The sequence below is a fragment of the Podarcis raffonei genome, chromosome 2, assembly GCF_027172205.1.
Source record: "Podarcis raffonei isolate rPodRaf1 chromosome 2, rPodRaf1.pri, whole genome shotgun sequence".
In the NCBI taxonomy this organism is placed as follows: Eukaryota; Metazoa; Chordata; class Lepidosauria; order Squamata; family Lacertidae; genus Podarcis; species Podarcis raffonei.
The window spans coordinates 110,672,535-110,698,989 of NC_070603.1; the positions used below are offsets into that span (position 1 = coordinate 110,672,535).

A 26,455-nucleotide genomic window follows, 5' to 3' on the forward strand; every position below is an offset into this window, starting at 1 on the left:
GGACATATGAACCGTCGCTGCAGTGTCGATAATAAACGCGTTCCCAACATCTGGCGTGGTTCCTTTCGCCATCAAAGCCTTTGCAGGTTCCACCATAGGCTTGGTACGACCTTTGCCTGACGCCTCAGGCTTTGCTGAGCGGCCCTTCGCTCCTTTTGGCTGACGTGGCTTCTTGCAGCTCCGCTGAAGATGCCCAGCCTGTCCACATTTGTAACACTGCACAGCATTCAAAGCTACAGCATCCTTTCCAGTAGCCTCATCGGTGGGGGAATTAGAACTCCGTTCCTCCCTCCCCCTGTGCTTTACTTCCAGTGCAGTATGCCGGCTGTGTTCTTCTAGAACCACGGCACTCAGGGGCACTCCCCCCTTACTGGCATCCATGCTGAATCCAAGGGTCAGCTTGCACTCAATCTCAAGCCAGCTTTCACTTTTCAAGCCAGTAAAACTCCAAAAGTCTTTGTTTACTGCTTCACTGGCAGGCTTGCCTTTGGGCTGTTTTTTCAAAACCCTTGCACAGCTGCGCAGATACACTTTCGATTTCCCAGGCTCTTTTTTAGGCCACTCAGTAACTGGCAGACGTTGCCTAGCAACCTGCTCAGGACGGAATTCCTTATCTAAACCACAGGAATTCCTGGTATGCAAGCTTGCTCTTTCAGAGCTGTTTTTCTCAAACGCAGCTTGTGAACCAGAAAATAAATCTTTCTGCGTTCATTCTCTCTTGCCCAAAATGCAGCATACCTTTTCCGTTGCCTTGAAACACACTCCTCTCGGTGTCCAGCTGTCTGTTTCAGCTTCTGGCTGCAGGCAGACGCTTTTCTTTATCTCCTTAGGTGCAGAGGATGGCAACGATTCATCGACCTCTCACCTCTCTTGCAGATCCTCATAGATCAGATAACCATCGGACTGCTACCAGTTGTCGGGATTCATGCCAAAAGTCAGAGCCTCCAGCTCAGCTCTTAGTCCAGAGGAATTTGGCCACCCTCCAGGTGCCCGGCTTGAATCCTTAAGACCTCCTGCCAGCGTCTGCCGGCAAGATCAAAGGAGGTCTCTTCGGCGATTCTCCTCAACGTGAAGGAGAACACACCACCACTCCTCCCCCTCCTCCTCTCCCAGGGAGGGGGAAAGAGACAGACAGAAATATATCTACATGTCTTTATTTCTGTCTTTCAGCAGTACAGAGAAAACATGTCTGCACACTCTGCTTCCCTCTGCAGAGAGAGAGTAAACTCCGCCCATGTACTTCCAGTACAGGGTCATGTGCTGCTCTGAGGTAACATCCGGCTCTCAGAGCACTTTACAAACAGTCCCAGTTTCCCATGGGACAATCCAATAACATCAGTTTCCTGTTTACCATTCCAGCCACCTGGTGCTTGCTTCTGCATTGCTCCTTTTTCGTAACAGCCACAGGCGAAGACTTTTCCACAATCGCAGCAACACTGTTGTGTGAATTACTTGTGGGTGGCTGCGGCTACATGGGCAGCCTGGCTCACATATTTATTACCTCTGTGTGAATGCATCCCATGGGAGAGTGAGAACAAGTTGCCTGGAGAAGAAGGTTTTGAACAGCTGAACCCATCAAGCATACTGTGTGTGGTTATCATGTGACACAAGATTGGCCCTTGGTGGTTGGGTAAGGGCATGCTGTAACGGTTCCACAGCTTCTGCAGCAGTAAAGGCTGGCATTGAACCTTGTATACCAGTATACCTGAAGGAGCGTCTCCACCCCCATCGTTCTGCCCGGACACTGAGGTCCAGTGCCAAGGGCCTTCTGGCGGTTCCCTCATTGCGAGAAGCAAAGCTACAGGGAACCAGGCAGAGGGCCTTCTCGGTAGTGGCGCCCGCCCTGTGGAACACCCTCCCATCAGATGTCAAAGAGATAAACAACTACCTGACATTCAGAAGACATCTTAAGCAGCCCCATTCAGGGAAGTTTTTAATATATGACATTTTAGTGTATTTTTGGTTTTTGTGGAAGCTGCCCAGAGTGGCTGGGGAAACCCAGCCAGATGGGCAGGGTACAAATAATAAATTATTATTATTGTTGTTGTTGTTGGCGATAAAATATCCCTTCTCTAAACTTGTGAAGGCGGCATGTCAGTCCATGGAGGCTTCTGGAGTCCAGCTGGTGACCCCAAGTGTTCAAAATCAAGTCAGTGTGCCGACCCAACGCCACCCTTTATCTTGCTGCAAGACAGGCTCCATCGCAGAACTGGGTGTCTCAGAACCGCACAGAGCTTCCAACTTATTTTCCCAGTCTTCCATATCTTCTCATTTAATCCACCTAAGGCTAATTCTGCCAGTCCTCACTACTCAAGTGGTTCAGGAGACAATCCCTGCCTCACAGGCATCTTCTGGAGGGCTGACTTGGCCTGTTCTATTTGCTCCAGCTCGGAATGCAGCAAGGAAATCTGTGACAAAAAAGGAGAAGGTTAAACACGCAGATGAAGTATCACTGCTACCAGTGAGATAAGGAGGGTTGGCTGTTACTAATACAGTGGTACCTCGGGTTACATACGCTTCAGGTTACAGACTCCGCTAACCTTGGGATAAGAACTTTCCTTCAGGATGAGAACAGAAATCGCGCCGTGGTGGCACGGCAGCAGCAGGAGGCCCCATTAGCTAAAGTGGTGCTTCAGGTTAAGAACAGTTTCAGGTTAAGAACGGACCTCTGGAACGAATTACGTACGTAACCAGAGGTACCACTGTACAGACTTATTTTCCCACAAGTTCATACCCAAAGGATGTCACAAACACGTATTTATGCTATTTCGTTTGCTGAAACTTGCAGTATAATCCTATAGACATCAGCCCCAAGAAACAGTTTATGGTTGAATAGCAAAGCACAGGACAGATATACTATTATAACAGAAGAAAATTATAATGAGGGCACTGAGGCTCTATACCCTTTCCACAGCAAAAAGAGTGATACTGATGAATTGGAAAAAGAAAAATGCGGCTCCCTTCTATGATTGAAGACTTATACAAACTCGCAACATATGAGCAACTTGCAAATAAATGCAGACTCGCCATGGACAAATTCAATGATATTTGGAATCCATTCTTACACCAGGTTAAGATCTGGTGAAGTACAATAATAACCTTGTAAGGTATACAGTTTTGGGGGGGTTTTCCCTCTCCCCCCCTTACTTTCCCTTCTACACGGGGGCTGTTTCTATTTCTCTTTTATTTACATCTTGCCATGTTTAGTGCACATATAACTATGTACTTTTTGAACCTTCAATAAAGATGTTAAAAGAAAAAGAAAATTATAATGAGGAATTATTTTTTATTGTCGAAAGTCTAAAATGAAAGGGGGAAAAAAGTATTGTTTTCCAGAACAAAAATGAAGTATTTCGAAAATACCCATATGCTTTTTTTGGTGACACTCAAAAGGTTTGTTTCTCTCCAACCAAACCATAGTACCATTTGCAGTTTCGTTCGGCGAAAATAAAGTCATGAGTTTGGGCTCAGACAATGCAATAAAGTTTGTTACAATCCAGAGCAAAGAAGCAGCTTTTGAGCCACACAATCCAGATTGCCACTTGCTCGTGTGGCACAATTAAACATTAGGTAAAGGGACCCCTGACCATTAGGTCCAATCGTGGCCGACTCTGGGGTTGCGGCGCTCATCTCACTTTATTGGCTGAGGGAGCCAGCGTATAGCTTCCGGTCATGTGGCCAGCATGACTAAGCCGCTTCTGGCGAACCAGAGCAGCACACGGAAACGCCGTTTACCTTCCCACTGGAGCGGCACCTATTTATCTACTTGCACTTTGAGGTGCTTTCGAACTGCTGGGTTGGCAGGAGCAGGGACCGAGCAACGGGAGCTCACCCCGTTGCAGGGATTCGAACTGCCGACCTTCTGATTGGCAAGTCCTAGGCTCTGTGGTTTAACCCACAGCGCCACCCAAGTCACAATTTACCCCCACAACATTACCTGTTGTTTAATGTGGTGTGCAACCATAGCCACCTCCCATAGCAGTCAATACCTTTTGCTGGTGATCCAGTTTGGCTTTTGGGGAGACCTGCTCCTGATATCTGGCCCCTTGAACCCGTACGGTGAGATCTGCCAGCTGCCGCTCCAGTTTCTTTTGCCGAGATGCAAATTTGAGGAGCTCCTTTTGGGGATCAACCAATCCCTATGGTGAGAGAAGAGTCACGGGTTCAATGCATGATACACATTTAAAAGAACCTCCTTCTAGACTCCATTGAAGTTACTCCCTGAAAGGTGGCCATAATCCTCCCACAATGCATTTCACCTGGTCATCACTGTTACAAGAATTTTAAGGTCTCAAATGTAGAATAAATATTGACAAATGCACACATATCTAAATATATGAACCATGTGTCTGAAATAGTAAAGGTAAAGGGACCCCTGACCATTAGGTCCAGTCACGGACGACTCTGGGGTTGCGGCGCTCATCTCGCTTTATTGGCCGAGGGAGCCGGCGTACAGCTTCCGGGTCATGTGGCCAGCATGACTAAGCCGCTTCTGGTGAACCAGAGCAGCGCACGGAAACGCCGTTTACCTTCCCGCCGAAGCGGTACCTATTTATCTACTTGCACTTTGATGTGCTTTCGAACTGCTAGGTTGGCAGGAGCAGGGACCGAACAACGGGAGCTCACCCCGTCACGGGGATTCGAACCGCCAACCTTCTGATCAGCAAGCCCTAGGCTCTGTGGTTTAACCCACAGTGCCACCTGCGTCCCGTCTGAAATAGTAGAGCAATTCTGATGCCATTTTTACTCTCCCAATGACCTCAAATGTTCCTCTGCAATAAGGGAGGGAAAATGGGGAAAGCCTTCCCATTGTCTTTTGGCTTGCAAATCCTGTCTTAAGGGCACATTTGTGTATGAATAGTGTGAACCTATGAACCGGACTGAGGATCTAAAAGTATTTACCATCACAAAAGAATGGCTGGACTGCCCAGGTAATGCAATCAGTGACCATTATCAGGTATCCTGTCAGGCAGGATTTCTGCTGTAGATGGCCTCCTTCTGTGATGTATTTATGATGTTTCAGGGGGTGGTGGTCTTGGGCTACTGGGCGGGAAATTTCAAAAGTCTATATAGGGGCTTGTGCACCATTGTTCAGGGTTCTGTGGTGACCCTATTGCAACGGTTCCTTGATAAAGATCAGGCTTACTAGCCGCTTTGCTTCTCAGTATAACTCTGCTTGGCCTCTGTTTTCTCCTAACAACAGGGAACCCACTAAAGGACTCTATACGGGCTCCGGAATACCCCATAAGGAAAAGGGAGCAAGTTTTTTTCTTATAACACCACCTTTCTTTCGTTTCCTTACGAACCTGTCTCCTTGAACCAAGCAGTTGCCCCAACGTGGGTCTTACCTGCAGATCCACATAGATGGCAGTGTGCTCGTGCCCCTTCGCAGCCACGCAACTTGCAGGTAATTCTGCTCCCTCGATACCTGAGAGGAGTTTCAGAGTTCCAGCCAAGGACAAAGTCTGCAGGGGTTCTCGGTAGGTCTGATATACGCCACGGGGAACTGCCTCTGGGCAAACCAGATACACTAGGGACAGAGAGATTAAAAAATACAGGCACTCTCCTCAGACAATCAAAGGTATCAGCCAATCAGAGGGAGGGGGCACCAGTTATACCCTCTATCACAGGCATCCCCAAATTTGGCCCTCCAGATGCTTTGGGACTACAATTCCCATAATCCCTGACCACTGGTCCTGTTAGCTAGGGATGATGGGAGTTGTAGTCCCAAAAACACCTGGAGGGCCGAGTTTGGGGGTACCTGCTCTATCAGGAGTGAGGGAACTATTTTTCTACCCCAATGACCACATTTCCTTAGTAAGCCCTTGTGCCAAATGAACAGTTCTCCACACAGCAGACACCTGAAGAGGTCTTACCTGTTGGCCGAGCTTTGGTCAGCTGGTAAGTTGCCCTCAGGGCACGGACGGCTCTAATGACTTCCTGTACTAACAGGAAGTTTGCCTCTTCGTCGGGATGACGCCAGTGAGCCTGGAAACGTGGAGGAGGGGAAAACTGTCATGCTTATGATAATATTTTATTCTCTTGTTAATTATGCTGTTTTAAATGTGCATTTTATATTTGACTTCACATGTTTCCTTTTGAAATGTTTAAGATTTTTAAAAAACTTTGTGTTAAATATGTATTCCGTAGCTGACCTCCTCTGTAATGTTTTATTTTGAAATCTTTTAGATAATATTTTAGTTTCCTGTTAATTATGTTTCTTTGACTGTATATGATTTATTTTACGTTCTTCAGAAATGTTTGATTCTGGATTGTTTTATTGATGTTTAATATGCTGTAAACCCCTTTGAGATTTTTCTTAAAAACATAAAGCGGTATAGAAATGGGGGGGGGGGGGACTTGAAAAGATCCTTCTTTCCTTTAGAATTAGAGCCACGGCTGCACCATACCTTTAAAGTTCACTATTATATTTCGTATCTATTTCAAGAAACTTACATATTGTAGAAAACCTTACACCACTTTAAGTGCCATGGCTTCCCCCAAAGAATTGTGGGAGCAGCAGTTTATTAATGGTGCTGAGACTTGTTTGTTGTTGTTTAGTCGTTTAGTCGTGTCCGACTCTTCGTGACCCCATGGACCAGAGCACGCCAGGCACTCCTGTCCTCCACTACCTCCCGCAGTTTGGTCAGACTCATGCTGGTAACCTCGAAAACACTATCCAATCATCTCGTCCTCTGTCGCCCCCTTCTCCTTGTGCCCTCCATCTTTCCCAGCATCAGTGTCTTCTCCAGGGAGTCTTCTCTTCTCATGAGGTGGCCAAAGTACTGGAGCCTCAGCTTCATGATCTGTCCTTCCAGTGAGCACTCAGGGCTGATTTCCTTAAGAATGGATGCGTTTGATCTTCTTGCAGTCCATGGGACTCTCAAGAGTCTCCTCCAGCACCAAAATTCAAGGAGATGCCTATTCCCCTCTCAGAGTTACAATTCTCAGAGTGGTTTAATTATCCAATTTCTTTCCCAGGGAACTCTGGGAATTGTATCTCTCCGAGGAGAATCGCGGTCTCCCAACAACTCACAGCACCTTCAAAATGGCACCACAGCGCTTTCAATGTATGATGCAGATGTGGCCAAAGTTGAAACTAGAACTTGCTGTAATTTCTACATTACTGGATATTCAGAACAGGGACCTTATACAGTGGTACCTTGGTTCTCAAACTCTGAAAACCTGGAAGTAAGTGTTCCAGTTTGTGAACGCTTTTTGGAAGCCAAACATCCAATGCGGCTGTCAGCTATTGTTTCCAGGGCGCCTGCACCAATCAGAAGCTGCACCTTGGTTTTTGAACATTTTGGAAGACAAATGGACTTCCGGAACTGATTAAGTTTGGCACTTTTGTAATTCATTTTGTGTTTTTGTTTTTGAGGCTTTTTCAATTAATTTGTTTTCGTGACTGTGTGGAACCCAGTTCAGCTACTGACTGATTGAGTGTGTGACTGTGGAAATGGATAAAAGCCCCCCATCCAAACAGTGACTTTCATCAGTGCAGGTAAGATTTTATTATTATTATTATTTTTAACATCTCCAATACTGTCTTATTTATGTTATAGGACAGTACATTGATTATTGCTTTCATTTTATGGATCAAAGATCTTGTTAGATAGTAAAATTCATGTTAAATTGCTGTTTTAGGGGTTGTTTTAAAAAGTCTTGAAGGGCATTACTTTCTACAGGAAAGCGCGCCTTGGTTTTGGAACGGACTTCCAGAACAGATTAAGTTTGAGAACCGAGGTAGCACTGTCCTCCAAGGCTTACGAAGTAAACTTGTACGAGGACTTCCAGAAAACGCACAGGTGAGCCCTGAATCATTTTGAAATGCCGCCCCCCCCCTTAACACATTTCCTTCTTTCAGGTCCCCGGAAACGCCCTCACCAGTTGCTCTGCACTGGGATATCTGGCCACGCAGATACTGGGAGGAGACTGGGATCCGATCCTGGGGAGGCGCTGCCACAGTTCCTCTGTGAGGAAAGGCATAAAGGGAGAAAGGAGGTGCAGAGCCACGTCCGCACAACTGTGCAAGGTCCGGCGGGTGGAGAGTAGCTGAGACGGATCCCCACTCCTCAATATGGGCTTCACAGACTCCTGTGGATGAAAAACAGGCGTGTTACCATCGTCTGGGAAGAGAGGTGCTTTCTGAAGATCCAACTCCATGCCAGGGTTGGGAAGCCCTCCAGATGTTGACGGACTACAACTCCCATCGCTCCTGATCGTCAGCCAGGCTAGCTGGAGCTAATAGGAGTTGTAGTCCCGTAACATACCAAGGGCCTCATGCAGCATCTGTAAATGGTTCAGCATGGTAAATGGTTCTATTCTTTCTTTTTCTGCGCTCCATATTCTCTTTCTGCCGTCACCTCTCTCTCTCTCTCTTTCTTTCTCCATGCCCTCTTTCCCCCACAATCATCCTTGCCACCCACAATAAATCAACCCCTGCTTCAGCGTAAAGAGCACCCAGATTACTCAAAGGCTCACCTCTGGTGAAAAATCTCATGGAAAATCTGAGAACCAGAATCATACTCCCTAGACCAGCCTTTCTCAACCTGTGGGTCCCCAGATGTTGTTGAACTACAACTCCCATCACCCCTAGCTAGCAAGGCCAGAGCTCAGGGATGATGGGAGTTGTAGTCCAACAACATCTGGGGACCCACAGGTTGAGAACCGCTGCCCTAGACGATGCCCACCTGTATCCTGACCTGCAAGTTTTTCACTTCTCAGGCTACGATCTAGTCCTGCCCATCTCACTCCAAGAGAGGTGGTAGGAATCTGAACCCACAGGCAGAGCTCACCAAGTAGTTATCGCAGAAATCGTGCAGCCAGAAAAGATGGACTGAGGAAGCGACAGAATGCAGTTCGTACTCTTCAAACCTCCGGGCACAATCTTCCACTGTGTGGTAGAGACGACTGAGGATCCAGCGCTCCATCGGGGAGCTAGGGAAGACCTGGAGGAAGAGGTAAACGAGTGGCAGAAGTGTTCCAGTGTATTAAAATTTCTACCCCACCTTTCTTCTCTCATGCAACTCAAGACGGAGGCCATAAATCCCTGCATATTTTACATAAACTAAACCATTCAGTATTCCATTATTACGTCCATCAAAACTTATTTACACTGTTGAATTTATCTTAACGTTTTCAAGTGTACACAATTCCCCCCCCCCATATATTCAATAAACATTTTCCAATCTTCTCTAAACGTATGTTCTTCTTGTTTTCTTATTGTATATCAGGGGTCAGCAAACTTTTTCAGCAGGGCACTGGTCCACTGTCCCTCAGACCTTGGGGGGGGGCGGACTATATTTCTGGGGGGGGGGATGAACGAATTCCTATGCCCCAAAATAACTCAGAGATGCATTTTAAATAAAAGGGCACATTCTACTCATGTAAAAACATGCTGATTCCCAGACCGTCCACGGGCCAGATTTAGGTGATTGGGGCGGATCTGGCCTACGACCCTTAGTTTCCCTACCCATGTTCTATATGTTAAGTCTGCAAGCTGCACATATTCCATCAGTTTAAGTTGCCATTCTTCTTTAGTTGGGACCTCACTCATTTTCCATTTTGGGGCTAACAAAACACAAGCCACAGTAGTGGCAAACATAAAAAACTTCGCCCAGTGGAACTGACTTTTGAGCCAGCGTGTCCAGGATTCGGCTGTCAGTGTGGTAGACGAGTGCAGAAAATGCTTCCTATTCAAATCCTAGGTGTGCTGAAAGGTTAAGGAGACGTCTGTTTCTTTGGGAGACCTCTATTATGCAGTCTACGTTTTACACAGCACAAAGACAGACCGACAGACGTCAACATATTCTGTAAGCAAATCACCCCTTTCCCCCATACACACATTCCCAGTTACCTTCTCTGGCTCCACTGGCATAAATCCTTCTCCCAAGGCTCCCAAAGTAAACTTCAGGGCATTCCACACTTTGTTGCAGAAACGACTGGCGCTCTCCACCGCAGCCACGTCAAGGTTAATGCCGTCACCTGAGGAAGGGCGTGCATGTGATGTTAAGGGCCTCAGTTTCCAAGTCGGCCACATCCCCGTACCTACGGGACCGCCTCTCCCGGTATGCCCCACAGAGAGCCTCAAGGTCCATAAATAGCGACACCCTAGAGGTCTCAAGCCCTAAGGAAGTTAGATTAGCTTCAAGCAGAGCCAGGGCCTTTTCAACACTGGCTCCGGCTTGGTGGAACGCTCTGCCTCATGAGACCAGGGCCCTGCAGGATCTGATTTCTTTCCGCAGGGCCTGTACGACAGAGTTGTTCCGCCTGGCCTTTGGCTTGGAGCCAAATTGATTCCCTCCCCCTCTTTCTTTTTCCTTTCTCCTCCTGTGATGAGGCTGCATTTTAATATTTTAATGTTTCTATATTGGTAATGTTGTATTTTAATCTTGTTTTTAAGTTGTATTCATTCAACTTGTTTTATTATTGCTTGTTAGCCGCCCTGAGCCCGGCCTTGGCTGGGGAGGGCGGGATATAAATAAAATTTTATTATTATTATTATTATTATTATTATTATTATTACTGGTTACAATGCTAAACAGAAACACGTGAAGCTGCCTCATATTGAACCAGATCACTGGGTCCATCTCGCTTAGTTCTGTCTGCCAATGACTGGCATCTCCAGGATTTCAGACAGGGATCTCTCCCAGTCACAGCCGCAAATGCCAGGGACTGAAGCCACTTTGGTTATTTCATGGACAGAGCCCCTCAGAAAAATAAAGGGGAACGTTCCAGCTTCTCACCTTGTGCAGAATAGGAGCAGAGAGCAAACCTGAGGGCATCGGTTCCACATTCGGGAATTCCTTGAGGAAAATATCGCTGCTGGAAAGGGACAATGATAGGAGGAAGTGTGAACACACAGGAACCCCACAAAACAAAAGGGTGAGTGGGTCTGGCTGGAGGGCAGAGTAAAGTGTGGGGAGGAACCGACCTGGCCTTCCATAGCAATGGCAACCTCCCTCGGGTCCAGATTGCTATTTTGAAGCTTCTCCTGTAGCACCTGAAAACAATAAATAATAATAATAATAAGAGGGAAACTTTAGGGAGAGGAGGAGCCAGAGATAAAGGGAAATCAAGACTGCCTTTCCCGGGTTTTCCCTGCTTAGGATAATACCATATATACAGAACCTTAGGCTGAGATCCAGCACCGAGGGCCTTCTGGCGGTTCCCTCATTGCGAGAAGTGAAGTTACAGGGACCAGACAGAAGGCCTTCTCGGTAGTGGCACCTGCCCTGTGGAACGCCCTCCCACCAGATGTGAAGGAAATAAGCAGCTATCTTCTCTTTAAAAGACATCTGAAGGCAGCCCTGTTTAGGGAAGTTTTTAATATTTAATGCTGTATTGTTTTTAACACTTGATTGGAAGCCGCCCAGAGTGGCTGGGGAAAATCAGCCAGAGGGGGGGGAGTATAAATAATAATAATAAATAATAATGATAATGATAATAGTAATAATTAATAGCATATAACATGACAAGCATCTCAGCATTTTGAACTTTATTTTTAAAGCAGGTTTCTAAACCTCCTAGCTATGGATACAGTGGAACCTCGGAAGCCGAACGCCTTTGAACTCGAACAGTAGTGATTGTTTTCGAACGATTTTTGGAAGCTGAATGTCAGGCACGGCTTCCTATTGGCTGCAGGATGCTCAGCAAACTCTGGCTCCCTAAAAAAAGCTTAACTCTGGTCAATCCTCCAATGATAATGGAGGGCGGTTTTTTTATACTGTGAGTAGATTGCAGGACATGCCTGGTATAAGGAAACCTTTTATTAGTGACTTTTGACGGCATTATCATAATGACATGTGGTATAATAAGGAAAATACTAGGGCCACAGTCCTTTACAAGTGCAGACAACCCAGTGGGATGTCAAAGTCTACAGAGGGTGAAGAGAAAGACTTGTTCCAATTTTCTGAACAGTTAAGTACCTGCAAGGGGGCACCATAAATCACATCCAAAGGGTTGATCACATTCCCAAGAGATTTGCTCATCTTTCTGCCATGAGCATCACGGACCATTGAGTGAAGGGAAACCTGAAAGGGAGAGACAGGAAATGTGTTATGTCTTCAAAACCCTGCAAAGAGCACCAACAGGCTATCGAGGAAAAGCAAGGGCAACCCGTACTATGAAATAACAGCCATGGGAAGGCACAAGGAACACAAGGTATACTGCCTTTGTGTTATTATTTGAATTGGTAGATTCGTGAGACTTTGGTCTGTACGCTTACAAATCACAGACAACAGTGGTTCTCTTTTCTGAAACAGCTACAGTTTCTCAAGATCACAAACTGCTGCATGTTAAAAAGCAGACATCACCTTGCCAACAAAGGTCCGTATAGTTAAAGCTATGGTTTTCCCAGTAGTGATGTATGGAAGTGAGAGCTGGACGATCAAGAAGGCCGATCGCCGAAGAATTGATGCTTTTGAATTATGGTGCTGGAGGAGACTCTTGAGAGTCCCATGGACTGCAAGAAGATCAAACCGATCCATTCTGAAGGAAATCAGCCCTGAGTGCTCACTGAAAGGACAGATTGTCAAGTTGAGGCTCCAGTACTTTGGCCACCTCATGAGAAGAGAAGAGAAGACTCCCTGGAAAAGAACCTGATGTTGGGAAAGATGGAGGGCACAAGGAGAAGGGGACAACAGAGGATGAGATGGTTGGATAGTGCTCTCAAAGCTACTAACATGAGTTTGACCAAACTGCGGGAGGCAGTGGAAGACAGGAGTGTCTGGCGTGCTCTGGTCCATGGGGTCACGAAGAGTTGGACACGATTAATTGACTAAACAACAACACAGTAGTTCTCTTTTCTGAAACAGCTACAGTTTCTCAAGATCACAAACTGCAGCATGTTATCCTTAGTCCAAGAATAGGAACCCTGTGGCAGCAGCGTCAGGATGGGGGTGGCAGAGCAGGGTTTCCTGTTTCACCTCAAGTGGCCAAATGGGATATGCCGCTCCTGCCCATGGCTACCCAAATACTGTTGGGACTTCCGTCAGCCCCTACTGGCATAACGATGGGGGCTGTAACACAACTATTGGAGGGCCGCTGGCTCCCTATCCATGCCCTGTATGCAAGACAGCAGGAGAGTCTAAAAGGCAATTCTAGCCCCACCATGATGACCCAGGAGAACAGAAGCACAACACAACAATTCAGGTTAAAGCAAGTGGTGGGGATTAATCAAAATAAAATAAAAAACCTGGCCACCTGGGAATGAAGTTCTTATCACACCAATTTTAAGACTCAGGACAGAAAGGTAGAGTACCGGAATCCAGACAGAACTAAGTGGATTGACAAGGATTACTTTAACAATAGTATTTTTTAAATGCAGGTTGCGATGAACCAATTGCAAGGATTTCTTGTGTTGATAATCAGGAAGTACAGTGGTACCTCGGGTTAAGTACTTAATTCATTCCGGAGGTCCGTTCCTAACCTGAAACTGTTCTTAACCTGAAGCACCACTTTAGCGAATGGGGCCTTCTGCTGCCGCCGTGCCGCCAGAGCATTTCTGTTCTTATCCTGAAGCAAAGTTCTTAACCTGAAACACTATTTCTGGAGTAGCGGAGTCTGTAACCTGAAGCGTATGTAACCTGAGGTACCACTGTATAAGTTGTGGATAAATAGTTAGGGCTCACACTTTGCTTCTCTCAGTCCCATGGATCTTCTTGTAATACCCTCCAGGAAGTACAGAATTTCTAGCATCCAATCCATACCTGAGAAAAAGGTAGCTCTCCGGTCAACTGTTTCCCCAGCATCACCATCCTGGCCACCCAGAAGAAGAGAAGGTCGCTCCCAGTCTCCAAAAGGCTATTGGGGTAGAACTGCTGGAGATCTGCTGTCTGCAGGGGGACGAAGGCAGGACCAGTGGCGTCAGCACACGCCCCACACCTGGGCTCGCCATATTTCAAAAAGGAACGTTCCTGACACACACCCCCCAAAGCTGTTGAGCTTACTGCCCCAAACTGGCACATTTTGCAGGGTTTTATGAATAACCACCACCCCGGAGGAGATCCGCTGGCTTTCCTGTCGCAAGACCCTGACACTGCGGGGCAATTGCTGCCCAGCACATCTGGATGCCCACTCTGCCCAGCTCTGAAAGGAAACTTTTTTTAAAAAAAAATGAAATGCAAAAAACCCCCAGGAAAGACACCCCCTCGAAAAAAGTGAAAATGGCCAAGCTCGCCGCGACTGCACCTTCCTCTGTTCCCCACCTCCCTCCTTTCCCCCCCAATTCCCTGGTCAAGGGGAATGACCTTGTCACTTCCACTGCTGCCTGGAAGGAGCCTCTCCCAGAATTATTATTTTTTAAACCCAACACGGGGGTGGGGGGAATCCCAGAAAACTGAAAGAAACCCTGGTTTGCCATACGTCCCGGAAATTCCTGACATCTCTTAAGATTCAAAAATTCCCCCCAGACGTCATTTTAGGCGTCCAATTTCTGTGCATGTCCGGAATTTTCCAGATGTATGGCAAGCCTACCTACATCAGACCTGTAATAGTACCTCCATTCCTCCTGCCTCCCTGGTGCCTCCCTCTGTTTCTGTACCAATCTCATGAGAAAGAGAATGTTTAGTGGAGCTGAACGTTTGATATGGACCTGGGAGAACCAGAGCCAGCAGCTCACCAAATAGCCTTGAAACAACCACTTAAGTCTTGGCGCCCATTTAGAAAATGGGAAGAGTATTAACCCAACTCAAAAGCATATTGCAAAGACGAGCTTAAAGACTACAAGTGCTCAGCTAAAAAACCAAAAGCAAACCTCTATCTGTGGTGCAAAAAGTTAATCATACAAAGGACTGATCACAAGAATAGTGCTGCCATGACTCCCATTAAAAATATCCGGCCTGCTGCGCATGCTTCACCCATGGCAAGTGAACAAGAAGCCATACGTGCTACCTCCAAGGCAGGGTTGGAGATGCTGGACTCCACTCCCATAATCCCTCATCACTGGGTATGCTGGCTAGGACTGATGGGAGTTTGAGGTCATGAGGATGTATGCCTGGGGTTGCTGTAAGGGGAGAGGTAAGTATGGCGCCCCCATTACACTACCCACTGGCCGTCTTCTTATTGGCCAGGGGCGGGGTGAACATGTGGCTCTTCAGCTCCTTGTCCCTCCCACTTCTACTCACCTTATGGGGCCAGCCCAGCGCAGCGAAAGGGAAAAGTCCAGATGAGAACCAAGTGTCCAGGACATCAGCATCTGGTGAAAACAAAAAAAAACAATGTGAATGTTTTATTCAAAAGGCCCAGGGTGCCTGATCTGGAGGAGTTTAAAGGCCCTCCAGTCCCCATCCCAGAGTCCCAATCCAGATTTTCCCCACCCCATCAGCAATGTATAATAATAATAATAATAATAATAATAATAATAATAATAATAATGTATTTATATCCCGCCCATCTGGCTGGGTTTCCCCAGCCACTCTGGGCAGCTCCCAACAGAATATTAAGAACACAATAAAACATCAGATGTTAAAAACATCAAATATTAAAAGCTTCCCTAAACAGGGCTGCCTTCAGATGTCTTCTAAAAGTCATTTAGTTGTTTATTTCCTTGACATTTGATGGGAAGGCGTTCCACAGGGCGGGTGACACCACCAAGAAGGCCCTTTGCCTGGTCCCCTGTAACTTCACTTCTTGCAGTGAGGGAACCGCCAGAGGGCCCTCAGCCCTGGACCTGTGTCAAGGCTGAACGATGGGGGTGGAGACGCTCCTTCAGGTATACCGGGTTGAGGCCATGTATGGTTCTTAGAAGGCTTCCTTATAGGAATGCGCAGAGTATCTGGCAATGTAAGCAATTTCTCAAGGTGACGGGATGGAAAGGAAAAGTAGGGATGTGTGATGGAGAATGATGCTGGCTCAGTTCCATCACAAAGGCCACCAAATTTCATTTCAAGCACTTCCTTGCGTTCGGCCAGACGCATTGGCACTCTCCCTCCCAGAAGTACGAATATCTGTGCTGCTGCCTTACCTCTCACCAGCTCCAGATCCTTTTCTGGTTTTCCCAGCATGCCTGCTGCTTTCCCCCGAGCTTCTGCTTCTGTCCTGCCCACTACCCATAATCCATCGCTCTCCTCCTGCTGCAGATGAAAAGAAGCTGAAGTCGCGTTGCAACTAGGACCGGAGGCGCCAGAGACTCAACCCTGCGAACCCCTTGCTACAGTGGCTGATACACAGTCAAAGAGGCTAAAACTCACCTCTGCTACATCTGGCGATCCAGGAACCATGACCCGATAGGCTGGAATCTGATGACCCCACCACAACTGGCGAGAAATACACCAGTCACTGAGCGGGAGGGAGGAGAAAATCAATCAAAATGATGCCATTTGGATTTCAAGAACACAAGGGCCACTTGCAAGATCAAATGAAGGTCCGTTTAGCTCTGCTTTCCCCAACATGGTGCCCTCCAGGTTTTGGACTACAACTCCCATCATTCCTAGCCATTAGCCAAGTTTGTGGAGGGTGATGGGATTTGTGGTCCCCAAACCTTCTTTAACAACATTTATATAACGCTTGCTCAATAGAAGATCTCTGCGGCTGGATGGCATCAGGCTGGGCTAGTTAGATGGTTCTGGAATAATTATTCCCTTCATTTGTGGTGTTCAGGCTGTGAGCGCCTCTGCTTGCGTAGCCAAAACAGCACCCCCCATGTACAAGAGGGAAATTTCATAGAAGCATCTCTGTTAAGTCCCATCAAGTCCAATGGGGCTTGCACCCAGGCGGCAGCGACCCATAACCAGTGTCGCCGCTTACTAAGAGGAAGAGGTGGCAATGAGGTTGGTGCGGTGCAAACACACTAGCGGGCGACAGGAGGTCAGGTAAGTGCTGCCAGCCCACCCCAACGGCCGTAGAATAGCAGCCAAAATCCCTCTTTATTACTTTAGCAACAGGAATGAATGAATGAATCTTTATTTGCATCAGCCATCGGCCATAGTAGTAAAACAACAATACAATATACAAAGAATATCTTATCTTACCTGGTATTCAAGAGCCAAGTCCTCCAGTTTTTCTCATGGAATTTAGGGGTCAATTTCAAGAATCCGGACTCCACAGCCTTAGGGAAGAAACAGATAAACCTGGTTAACTCAATTCAGGGCAAGCTGATACCTTGGGTGGAGAGGTGCGTCTTTCTATCTCTTAGTAACCAACGAGATGCCCCTGGGAAGCATGCAAGCAGGCGACAAGCCAAACCAAAACACTTCCCCACCCTTGGTTCTCTGGCGACTGAAGTTCAGATGAAGGTTGCCTCTGATTCTGCAAGTGGCATATAGCCATCATGACTAGTAATCGCCAGTAACTCCATGGGTGGCATTCAACATCATGTAATGTGATCATTCCATCAGAGCAAGCATTTCTGCTTGTCGGATGGACCAATCTCCCCTCTCCTCCCCCCATGAGTTGTTCTGGGGACTTTCCCGAACCCAAATAGCTGATTTAAGGAGGCATCGCAGAGGAGGAGAAGGGGGCAAGTACTGTTGCATTAGCGGGACTCTTTGTGCTGTCTCACACTGCCACAACTATTTAGTTAAATCCAATCCCCTTGCATAAAACCACAACACTATTGGTGGGCATCACTATATCTTCTAATGTAGTGACAATGGGACACGCCGAGACCACATAACACCAGTCTTGAAAGACTTACATCAGCTCCCAGTACCTTTCTGAGCACAATTCAAAGTGTTGGTGCTGACCTTTAAAGCCCTAAATGGCCTCAGCCCAGTATACCTGAAGGAGCGTCTCCACCCCCATTGTTCTACCCGGACACTGAGGTCCAGCGCCGGCGGCCTTCTGGCGGTTCCCTCACTGCAAGAAGCCAAGTTACAGGGAACCAGGCAGAGGGCCTTCTCGGTAGTGGCACCCGCCCTGTGGAACGCCCTCCCAACAGATGTCAAAGAGATAAACAACTACCAGACTTTTAGAAGACATCTGAAGGCAGCCCTGTTTAGGGAAGCTTTTAATGTTTAATAGGTTATTGTATTTTAATATTCTGTTGGAAGCCGCCCAGAGTGGCTGGGGACACCCAGCCAGTTGGGCAGGGTATGTATGTATGTATGTATGTAATAATAATAATAATAATAATAATAATAATAATAATAATAATAATATAGCAATTCTAAAGATCTCTGCAGTCTAACACATGCATGCTCCCCACCCTTATAGTTCCAGTCTTAGAATGTGGGCTACAGCCTAGCAATGTTAAAGCGTTTGGGGAGTTACCTCCAAGGCCCCATGAGCCATTTCTTCACATCGGACAAACCACTGGTTCTTCAAGAGGGTTTCGATCACATCCCCAGAGCGGCTGTGAAGGATGGGAGTCGGGGGAGAGAGAGAACAAAGGGTCACTTCCGATTCCCAGGATACCTTCCACCTTGCAAAGCTAAAATCCTCTAGCATCAGGATGTTAGTGCTATTTATATAGCGGCATCGGCATAGGTGGAGCATACGCAATAATAATAATAAAAAGCCTCAGCCCCAAGGAGCAATACAATCTCAGTTGTTTGCAGGGACCAGAGAGAGAGTGAGCTCTGGATGACTGCATTTTTAAAAAACATATTTATGATTTTCAGTTTTATACATTTCAATAATTTTACATTCAATTTAACATTTCAAAACTCAGCTCCCTTCCCCCTCTTTTTCTGCATATTCAAATTAACTTAATTTGCTCACTTATTCATCTACTTTAAATATATACGCTTATAAAACTGCAGGTTATTATCCTCCCAATGTTCTTATCTGTTTACAGTTGATTTGTAAATATTCAATAAACCACTTCCATTCTTTTATTAAAAAAAGTTTGTTATCTTGATTTCTTTCTTCCCACCCCCACCCCCCAAACCCGGTAAGTTTTGCCATTTCTGCATATTCCATAGGTTTTTGTATCCATTCTTCTTTCGCTGGGACTTCTTTTTCCTTTTGGGAATTATAGGGACAGAACTACACAAGCCGTATAGAAATTTATTAATGTATGAGACTACAATGGCAAAAATGTTACTTGCCACCCCTCCCCCAAAAAACTGGATGGCTGGGATACCCCCACCCCCAATGTACAGCACCCTGTTATGGCAGGGCTTTAATCATCATCACCATCACCAATAAAGACAGCTAGATGAAACTGAAGGATGGCTAGGGAGGGAAGGGGAGAGGTATAAAAAATAATAATTCTACCATTACCTGCAAAGTGGAAGCACCATGGGATGCTCCTTGGCCCCCCGATGGAGTCCTCTCTCCTTCAAAGCAGACAACACCTTCTCACGGGCCAGGAATCTATGCAGCCCCTGAAAGGGGAACACCTTTCCTATCACCCAGTGTCTTGTGCTAACTTAAAAAAATATACCGTATTTTCCCATGTATAAGATGCCGCCTATTTTGGGGGGCTCAAATTTAAGAAACTGGGAGGGGGGGGTGACACTGGTTGTTGAGCTTTTTTAGGGGGGGTTGCCAAAAATCTCCCCTCACTGGCAGAAGCTGCCAATCGCCCGCCCAACGGCTGTAGCGTCAGCCAATCAACACCAGCCCTTGACGCAGCAACCAATAACATGGCCAACAGCCGCTGACAACAGCCAATCAAATGTCCACCCAATGCACTATCCATGTATAAGACAATCCCCACTTTTAAGAATAATTTCAAAAGAAAGAAACCTAGTCTTATACACGGGAAAGTACGGTAATTAACGGTTTTATTACGACACAGGTTTTCCTGGGGTTCTTTTTTTTCATGCACATAGTGATTGGGAGTGGCCGCCGAGACCATATAACACTGATCCTGAAAGATCTTCATTGGCTCCCAGTACGTTTCTGAGCACAATTCAAAGTGTTGGTGCTGACCTTTAAAGCCCTAAACGGCCTCGGCCCAGTATACCTGAAGGAGTGTCTCCACCGCCATCATTCAGCCCAGACACTGAGGTCCAGTTCCGAGGGCCTTCTGGCAGTTCCCTCACTGCAAGAAGTGAGGTTACAGGGAACTAGGCAGAGGGCCTTCTCGGTAGTGGCGCCTGCCCTGTGGAATGCCCTCCCAGCAGATGTCAAGGCAATAAACAACTGTTTTAATTTTAAAAGACAACTGAAGGCAACCCTGTTTAGGGAAGTTTTTAATATCTGACACTGTATTGTTTTTAATATTCGGTTGGAAGCCACCCAGAGTGGCTGGGGAAATCCAGCCAGATGGGCGGGGTATAAATAATATATTATTATTATTATTATTGACAGACCCCATCTAAGACATTTTGGTATTGGGGCACAAAATCCAAATGTCACCTCTCATGTAAGAAATCCATCCACATTGAAGAATCAAACAACTGCCTTCCAGTTAACAGTGCCTCCGAATCTGCCATCTTTGGCAAGCTACATCAGTTGGGTCAGCCCCAACGCAGAGGGATGTGGTGGAGACTGCAAACGGCTCTTGCTTCAGTCTTCCAAGCAACCAGAACCTTGCATGGATGCCCCCTTAAAAGGCCAAGCTTACCTGTAGCCAATCCCCACACTCGGCCGTCATCGTGCCATCTTCCGCAATAACCGAGATGAACGGCAAGCTGTGCCGCCGAGCCAGTTCGTAGTCGGCATGGCTGTGTGCTGGGGTCACTTTCACAGCCCCTGCAAAGGTGGCGAGAAAAAGTGAGAAGGGGCATCTCTGAGAACAGAAACCCCACGCCGGACGCCGCTGTCGGTGTTCATCACACTGAGTGGAGACTATCTCTTCCAACAGCTCCCACTCTGGAGACTAGCAGAAAGTGCTGCATAAGCCATCTAGGCCAGAAAGACAGTCACAAGGGATGAGCTGACTCGTGTCTGTTTTTAAATTTGCACAAGTGTTACGTATTGAAGTTCTCACCCAGGCCACCAGGGGGTATTGTGTACAGTGGTACCTCTGGTTAAGTACTTAATTCGTTCCAGAGGTCCGTTCTTTTTTTTCCAATTTTTTTTATTGGTTTTACAAATTTATAACAAACAAAAAACAAACAAACATACAAACATTTATCCTAGCTATATTAGTTCCACTTTTGTTAACATTGTTGGGTGACTTCCTTGAATCCCCCTGGCTGAGTTTCCATATAAATCCTTGTAGCAGTTTTCCAAAACTATTTTCACATAAAATTTACTTAGTCAATTAACATCTTTCTTTCTTTTCATTTCAACTTTTAACATAGTATTCTATAACATCACATACAGTGGTACCCCGGGTTAAGTACTTAATTCGTTCCGGAGGTCCGTTCTTAACCTGAAACTGTTCTTAATCTGAAGCACCACTTTAGCTAATGGGGCCTCCTGCTGCCGCTGCGCCACCGGAACACGATTTCTGTTGTCATCCTGAAGCAAAGTTCTTAACCCAAGGTACTATTTCTGGGTTAGCTAGCGGAGTCTGTAACCTGAAGCGTATATAACCCGAGGTACCACTGTATATAGTTTTCACTCAGGTCCACATAAGTTAATTTAGACGGGGAAACCCTGGGGTGTTGTTGTTACAATGTTGACAGCTGGCTGCCTATAAAAGCAGGCTGGCTGAGCTCTTTGTTGTTCAGTTCAGTTCCAGCTTACTTATAAAGAACTACTTGGAGAAATCTCTGTGTCGTCTGCTATGTCCACCCACTACTTAATAAAGACAACAGTTTGGAAAAACTTACACAGGCTGGCAGCTCAGGCAGATGGAGGGGGCGGAGAAAGAGACTAGAAAAGTTCTACTTTTTGAGGAAAGTTTTGCTTTTCGCTTGAGTAATCCCGTAAGAAGCTGTTTGTTGCTCATTCTAAAAGACAGCCCCCAGCGAGCAATCGGGGCTCAGCATTTGAGAAATATCTCGCTGGCCTCCGCGCAGCTAAATAAATTCTGACCTTTCTCAGAGAACCCGTGTCTGTCTTTATTGACTGGGAAAAAACCTGCAACCACACAAACATCCAGCTTCCAGAAAGCAGGCCTACCTGTGCCCATCTCCTGCTCCACAGAGGGGTCGGTAAGGACTGGAAGGAGACGGCCAGTGAACGGGTGGCAGAGTCTCTTGCCGTGAAGGTGCTGGCAAAAAAACCCCCAGAAAGACAAACCAGGTCATACTGCGGTCAGCTCTCAAGAAAGAAAAAATTCAAAGGAGCTCCCCTTTGGTGGTGGTGGGAGAGTCCCACACATAAACTGTTCCAATATGCTACCAATAATGCTTCCGGTCACCCCAGTGATCAGGGCAACTGCTTCACACTAACTGATTCCTCCTGCCCAGTATTGCCTGATCTGCACACCCAGATTCATCGAAACATAGGAAGTTTCCTTCCACTGAATCAGACCGGTGGCTCTACTCGCTTAATACTTAGACTGGCAGTGGCTCTCCAAGGTTTTAAAGCAAGAGTGTTTCCCAGCTCTATGTAGAGACACCAGGTACTGAACTTGGGACCTTCTGCGTGCAACGCAGTTGATCCACCTGTATTGCAGGGGGGTTGGACTAGATGACCCTCAGAGGGTCCCTTCCAATTCTACAATTCTGATTTTTTTTTTAAAGAATGTTCTATAACTTTAAATCATTTCCCATTTTTAAAACTTGAATCCCCGGGCTCCCCCCCCCCCGGTTTCCAAAATATTTCTATTCTTTCTGCTGCATCTAATTACATTTTTCCAAATTCCTTTTATATCCATTTTCAACTTACGCCTTGTTACATTTTAAGTGTTATAACCATCTTGCTAATGTTTTTAAATATCTACGGTGATCTTTAAGATACTCTATAAAATTTCCCCACTCTTCACTGAATTTCTCATCATCTTGGTGTCTGATCTTCACGGTCATTTTTGCCATTTCGGCATAGCCCATCATCTTGGTTATCCAATCTTCCTTTTGTTGGGGCTTTTTCTTCCTTCTATTTCTGGGCAAAACAATACTGTGATTCTACCACTGAGCTAGCGAGAGAGAGAGAGAGAGAGAGAGAGAGAGAGAGAGAGAGAGAGAGAGAGACTCACAGGCCTACAGCCCAAGGTAGGTAGAGATTTTGTGGCACAACAGCATTGAAGCCAAATTGAGCTACGCAGTCTGAGTGGGAAACTGTTTTAATAATAATAATAAAAATAATAATAACAATAATAATTTATTATTTATACCCCGCCCATCTGGCTGCGTTTCCCCAGCCACACTGGGTGGCTTCCAACAGAATATTAAAATAATACGACTCACAGGAAAATTTAGTCAGGTCTGCTGTCAATGATGGGTTGCAGGATTATACAGCTCTCTATCCCACTCCATCTCTCTTGCTCTGTGTGTGCTATCCCATCTCTCTCTCTCTCTTTCTTTCTTTCTTTCTCTCTCTCTCCTCTGCACCCCATTTTTTTGGACTGCATGAAATTAATCTGTCACAGGCTGCCCATGTCAGGTTTCACATCTACTTCCCCCAAGGCCTCTGCCAGCCGATATACATTTCAAGCTGGGCCTTGCTATGCTTTGAGTCCAGGCATTCCCACTTGTGCTGCGCCCCTGAAACTTCGGTTCCATGGCCCCATCGGAAGGGAGAACAGGACAGAGAAGCCTTACTCTATACCGTGGGTCGTCTGGATGGACAGCGACCGCGACGTCTCCCAACATGGTCTCCGGACGGGTTGTGGCCACAGGAAGTTCCTCGCCTGCCCTCAGTCAAAGGAAGCAGAGACCAGATGGGGGGAAACAAAGGTGTTTTAGTCAGAAAGGTAGCGTTCCTGTGGGGCTCGTCAGCACACAAGATGGAGAAAAAAAGGATGTAGCCATGTGAGGAGAATGGGATGACCATTTAAGCTGCCTTAATTTACTCACTGGATTGCTTACCCACCCTTTTACCATAAGGCCTCCACCTTTAACCCAACTGAGCAAAATCTTGGCTGCTTTCTTATCCTGCCCAAGAGTTGCATCTCTTTCCGTTAATTAACAAAAGAGAACCAATTGTTTGTAAGAGATTCTGTGCTTTTCTTTCTCAATAGGTCATTAACTGAAACATCCAAGAACTGGCTTTTCCTGTAAAAAAACAGCTAGAAGAGTATCTTCCGTGTCTATGAAAAGATAGCATGTCTCAATCTGGACCCGACAGCATTCGATGCCGCAGACAAAGCCTTGGACTCGGGAGATATGGGTGCTTTGCATCTCTCAGCTGTGAAGCACAGTGATCTTGAACCAAAATCTCTCAGCTTACCTACCTTTCAGGGCTGTTGCAAGGTTAAAAAGCAGGTAGGCTCATCTCACCCCTAGTGTGGCTACCTTGAGTTTCTTAGGAGGAAGGGCAGGATTGCAAATGTGACGACAGCCTTCCGTTTGTTTATATGTAAAGGAAGGCCTTGAAAGAGGCTAACACGATTGAAACAGATGGAAACTCAAAAGCAAAAGACTAAAAATAGCAGTGAACATAGCTGACCTTAAACTGTCCGCATTCAAGTTCATATCTAGGTTATTACCAGCTTCCTCTCTGCTCCATGATTCTACTATTTGTAGGCCACCTTTCCACAGCTCAGGGTGGCTTACAACATAAAAAATACACCATTACAAAATAACAAAAGTAGTCATAACACAATACAGTCGTACCTTGGTTTTTGAACAGCCTAGTTATCAAACATTTTGGCTCCTGAACAATTGAAACCTGGAAGTGACTGTTCCGATTTTCGAACGTTCTTCTGGAAGCCGAACATCTGACGGGGCTTCCGATTGGCTGCAGGAGCTTCCTGCAGCCAATCGGAAGCTTCACTTTGGTTTTTGAATGCTTTGGAAGTCAAACGGACTTCCGGAACGGATTCCGTTTGACTTCCAAGGTACGACTGTAGATAGAACATTCAAAGATACGCAACCAAACCAAACCATTCCAACACAAATCAAAAATAAAGATACAAAAATAAGCAACAGGAACGACATCTTGCCACTGTTAACTCACCATCCTCTCCTTCCACTTTGTAGGCAAATGTCACCAAGACCCCAAATGGCACTTTGCCTTGGAGTCCGGGAACAGAGAGTTCCATCCGTCCTTTGAGCTGCCTGTTCTCCACCTGCCAGGGACACCATCCATGAGCCACCTCGGTCCTAAAGAGCACCCCCTTCTCCCAGCCACCGTGTGCCACCAGACTCCTCCCACTCACCTCAATGTCAGAAATGGCCGATCGCAAGGCGCACGACCAGTTCACGAGGCGCCTCTCCCGGTACACCAGGCCCTGCTCATGCAGTCGTACGAAGGCCTCGGTCACCGCTTGAGAGAAGCCCTAAGAAGGAAAGAGCTGTGGTAATGGTGGAAGGAAGCAAAGAAACAATGATGGCAGCTATAGCCAGTCTGTAGCAGCAGTGACGATGACGGAAGCCACAGTCTGCACCTTTTTCTGCATCAGCTTGCAAATTACTTGAAGTCCACGGAAATTTGCATTATTTTCGTCCACCATTTCCCCTTAGAACACACCTTTATTTATATTCAGATTTAATACGACAAAGTTAACGAAGCGGTAAAAGAAAAAGATATGTTGCTCTGGCAACTGTAACAGCATTGCTCATACAGTGGTACCTCAGGTTACGAACTTAATTCGTTCCAGAGGTCCATTCTTAACCTGAAACAGTTCTTAACCTGAGGTGTGCTTTCGCTAATGGGGCCTCCCGCTGCCGCCACGCCGCACGGTTTCTTTTCTCATCCTGGGGCAAAGTTCTTAACCCGAGGTACTACTTCCAGGTTAGCCAAGTTTGTAACCCAAAGTGTTTGTAACCTGAGGTGCCACTGTATTTACAATTGCAATTTCCAAAATGCTACCTATTTATATTATATCTTTCTCGTTTCACGTAGAGACAGTACAAAAGAAGCAGAACTTGATAGGGCAACCAAAGAAATCAACTACGGACTGACACTCCTATAACACACGTCGTTACATACAAACCACATTTGCATTTTCAGAATCTGCTACTCACAGAGTCCATGGTGAAACAGACTCTGTCCCAGTCCAATGAGGCTCCCATCACCTTCAGCTGCTGGAATATTTCGTTCCCTTTCCTGATCTCAGGAGAAAAAGCAGAACAAAAGCAAACCTTTTATGTACAGAGGTAAAAGGAAAGACAAAAAGGAGGTTTTTCTGTTTGGTTGCCATGCAAGAAACAAACCTGCTCTTGTCTTAAGCTTAAGCACATTCCATTTTATGTAATTTCCACACACTCCTCAATCTATCCTTGGACCGCTCCCCTATCCCACATTTAATAATAATAATAAAATAACAACAACAACAATTTATTATTTATATCCCGCCCATCTCGCTGGGTTTCCCCAACCACTCTGGGCAGCTTCCAACTGAATATTAAAAACAATACAGCATCAGACATTTAAAAACTTCCCTAAACAGGGCTGCCTTCATTTAAGGCAAATGGCCTGAGTCCCTCAGATACTCACTCCTCTTTCCAGTTCCAGACCTCCTGGAGGAATTCCTCACGCTTGAGCTCTTTTCGGAGGACTCCCCTCTCCTTCCAGATCTTTCTTTCCACCACAGCCTGGCCAGACAACAGTAGAAAACAACGGG

The 26,455-nt window shown here is 46.2% G+C and overlaps 1 protein-coding gene across 3 annotated transcripts in view; it reads right to left on the reverse strand.

Moving 5' to 3' along the window:
* Positions 1–1,926: 1,926 nt before the first annotated feature.
* VARS2 (valyl-tRNA synthetase 2, mitochondrial) overlaps positions 1,927–26,455 on the reverse strand; it is a 31,352-nt gene continuing 6,823 nt past the window's right edge. For 2 of the 3 annotated variants that reach the window (XM_053378620.1, XM_053378621.1), the window contains 24 exons: positions 26,329–26,426; positions 25,857–25,938; positions 25,049–25,168; positions 24,847–24,958; positions 23,490–23,578; positions 21,907–21,997; positions 20,459–20,586; positions 19,168–19,271; positions 18,214–18,295; positions 16,974–17,050; positions 16,194–16,281; positions 15,968–16,076; positions 15,129–15,199; positions 13,713–13,838; positions 11,931–12,035; positions 10,937–11,005; positions 10,749–10,827; positions 9,860–9,987; positions 8,799–8,951; positions 7,888–8,097; positions 5,877–5,988; positions 5,349–5,530; positions 3,990–4,139; positions 1,927–2,408 (listed from right to left, as the gene is read on the reverse strand). In XM_053378620.1, coding sequence (XP_053234595.1) covers positions 2,307–2,408; positions 3,990–4,139; positions 5,349–5,530; positions 5,877–5,988; positions 7,888–8,097; positions 8,799–8,951; positions 9,860–9,987; positions 10,749–10,827; positions 10,937–11,005; positions 11,931–12,035; positions 13,713–13,838; positions 15,129–15,199; positions 15,968–16,076; positions 16,194–16,281; positions 16,974–17,050; positions 18,214–18,295; positions 19,168–19,271; positions 20,459–20,586; positions 21,907–21,997; positions 23,490–23,578; positions 24,847–24,958; positions 25,049–25,168; positions 25,857–25,938; positions 26,329–26,426 — 2,667 coding nt within the window. In that variant the 3' untranslated portion in view covers positions 1,927–2,306. The remainder of the gene's footprint in view (positions 2,409–3,989; positions 4,140–5,348; positions 5,531–5,876; positions 5,989–7,887; positions 8,098–8,798; positions 8,952–9,859; positions 9,988–10,748; positions 10,828–10,936; positions 11,006–11,930; positions 12,036–13,712; positions 13,839–15,128; positions 15,200–15,967; positions 16,077–16,193; positions 16,282–16,973; positions 17,051–18,213; positions 18,296–19,167; positions 19,272–20,458; positions 20,587–21,906; positions 21,998–23,489; positions 23,579–24,846; positions 24,959–25,048; positions 25,169–25,856; positions 25,939–26,328; positions 26,427–26,455) is intronic. The other variant, XM_053378622.1, reaches the window with a different exon arrangement.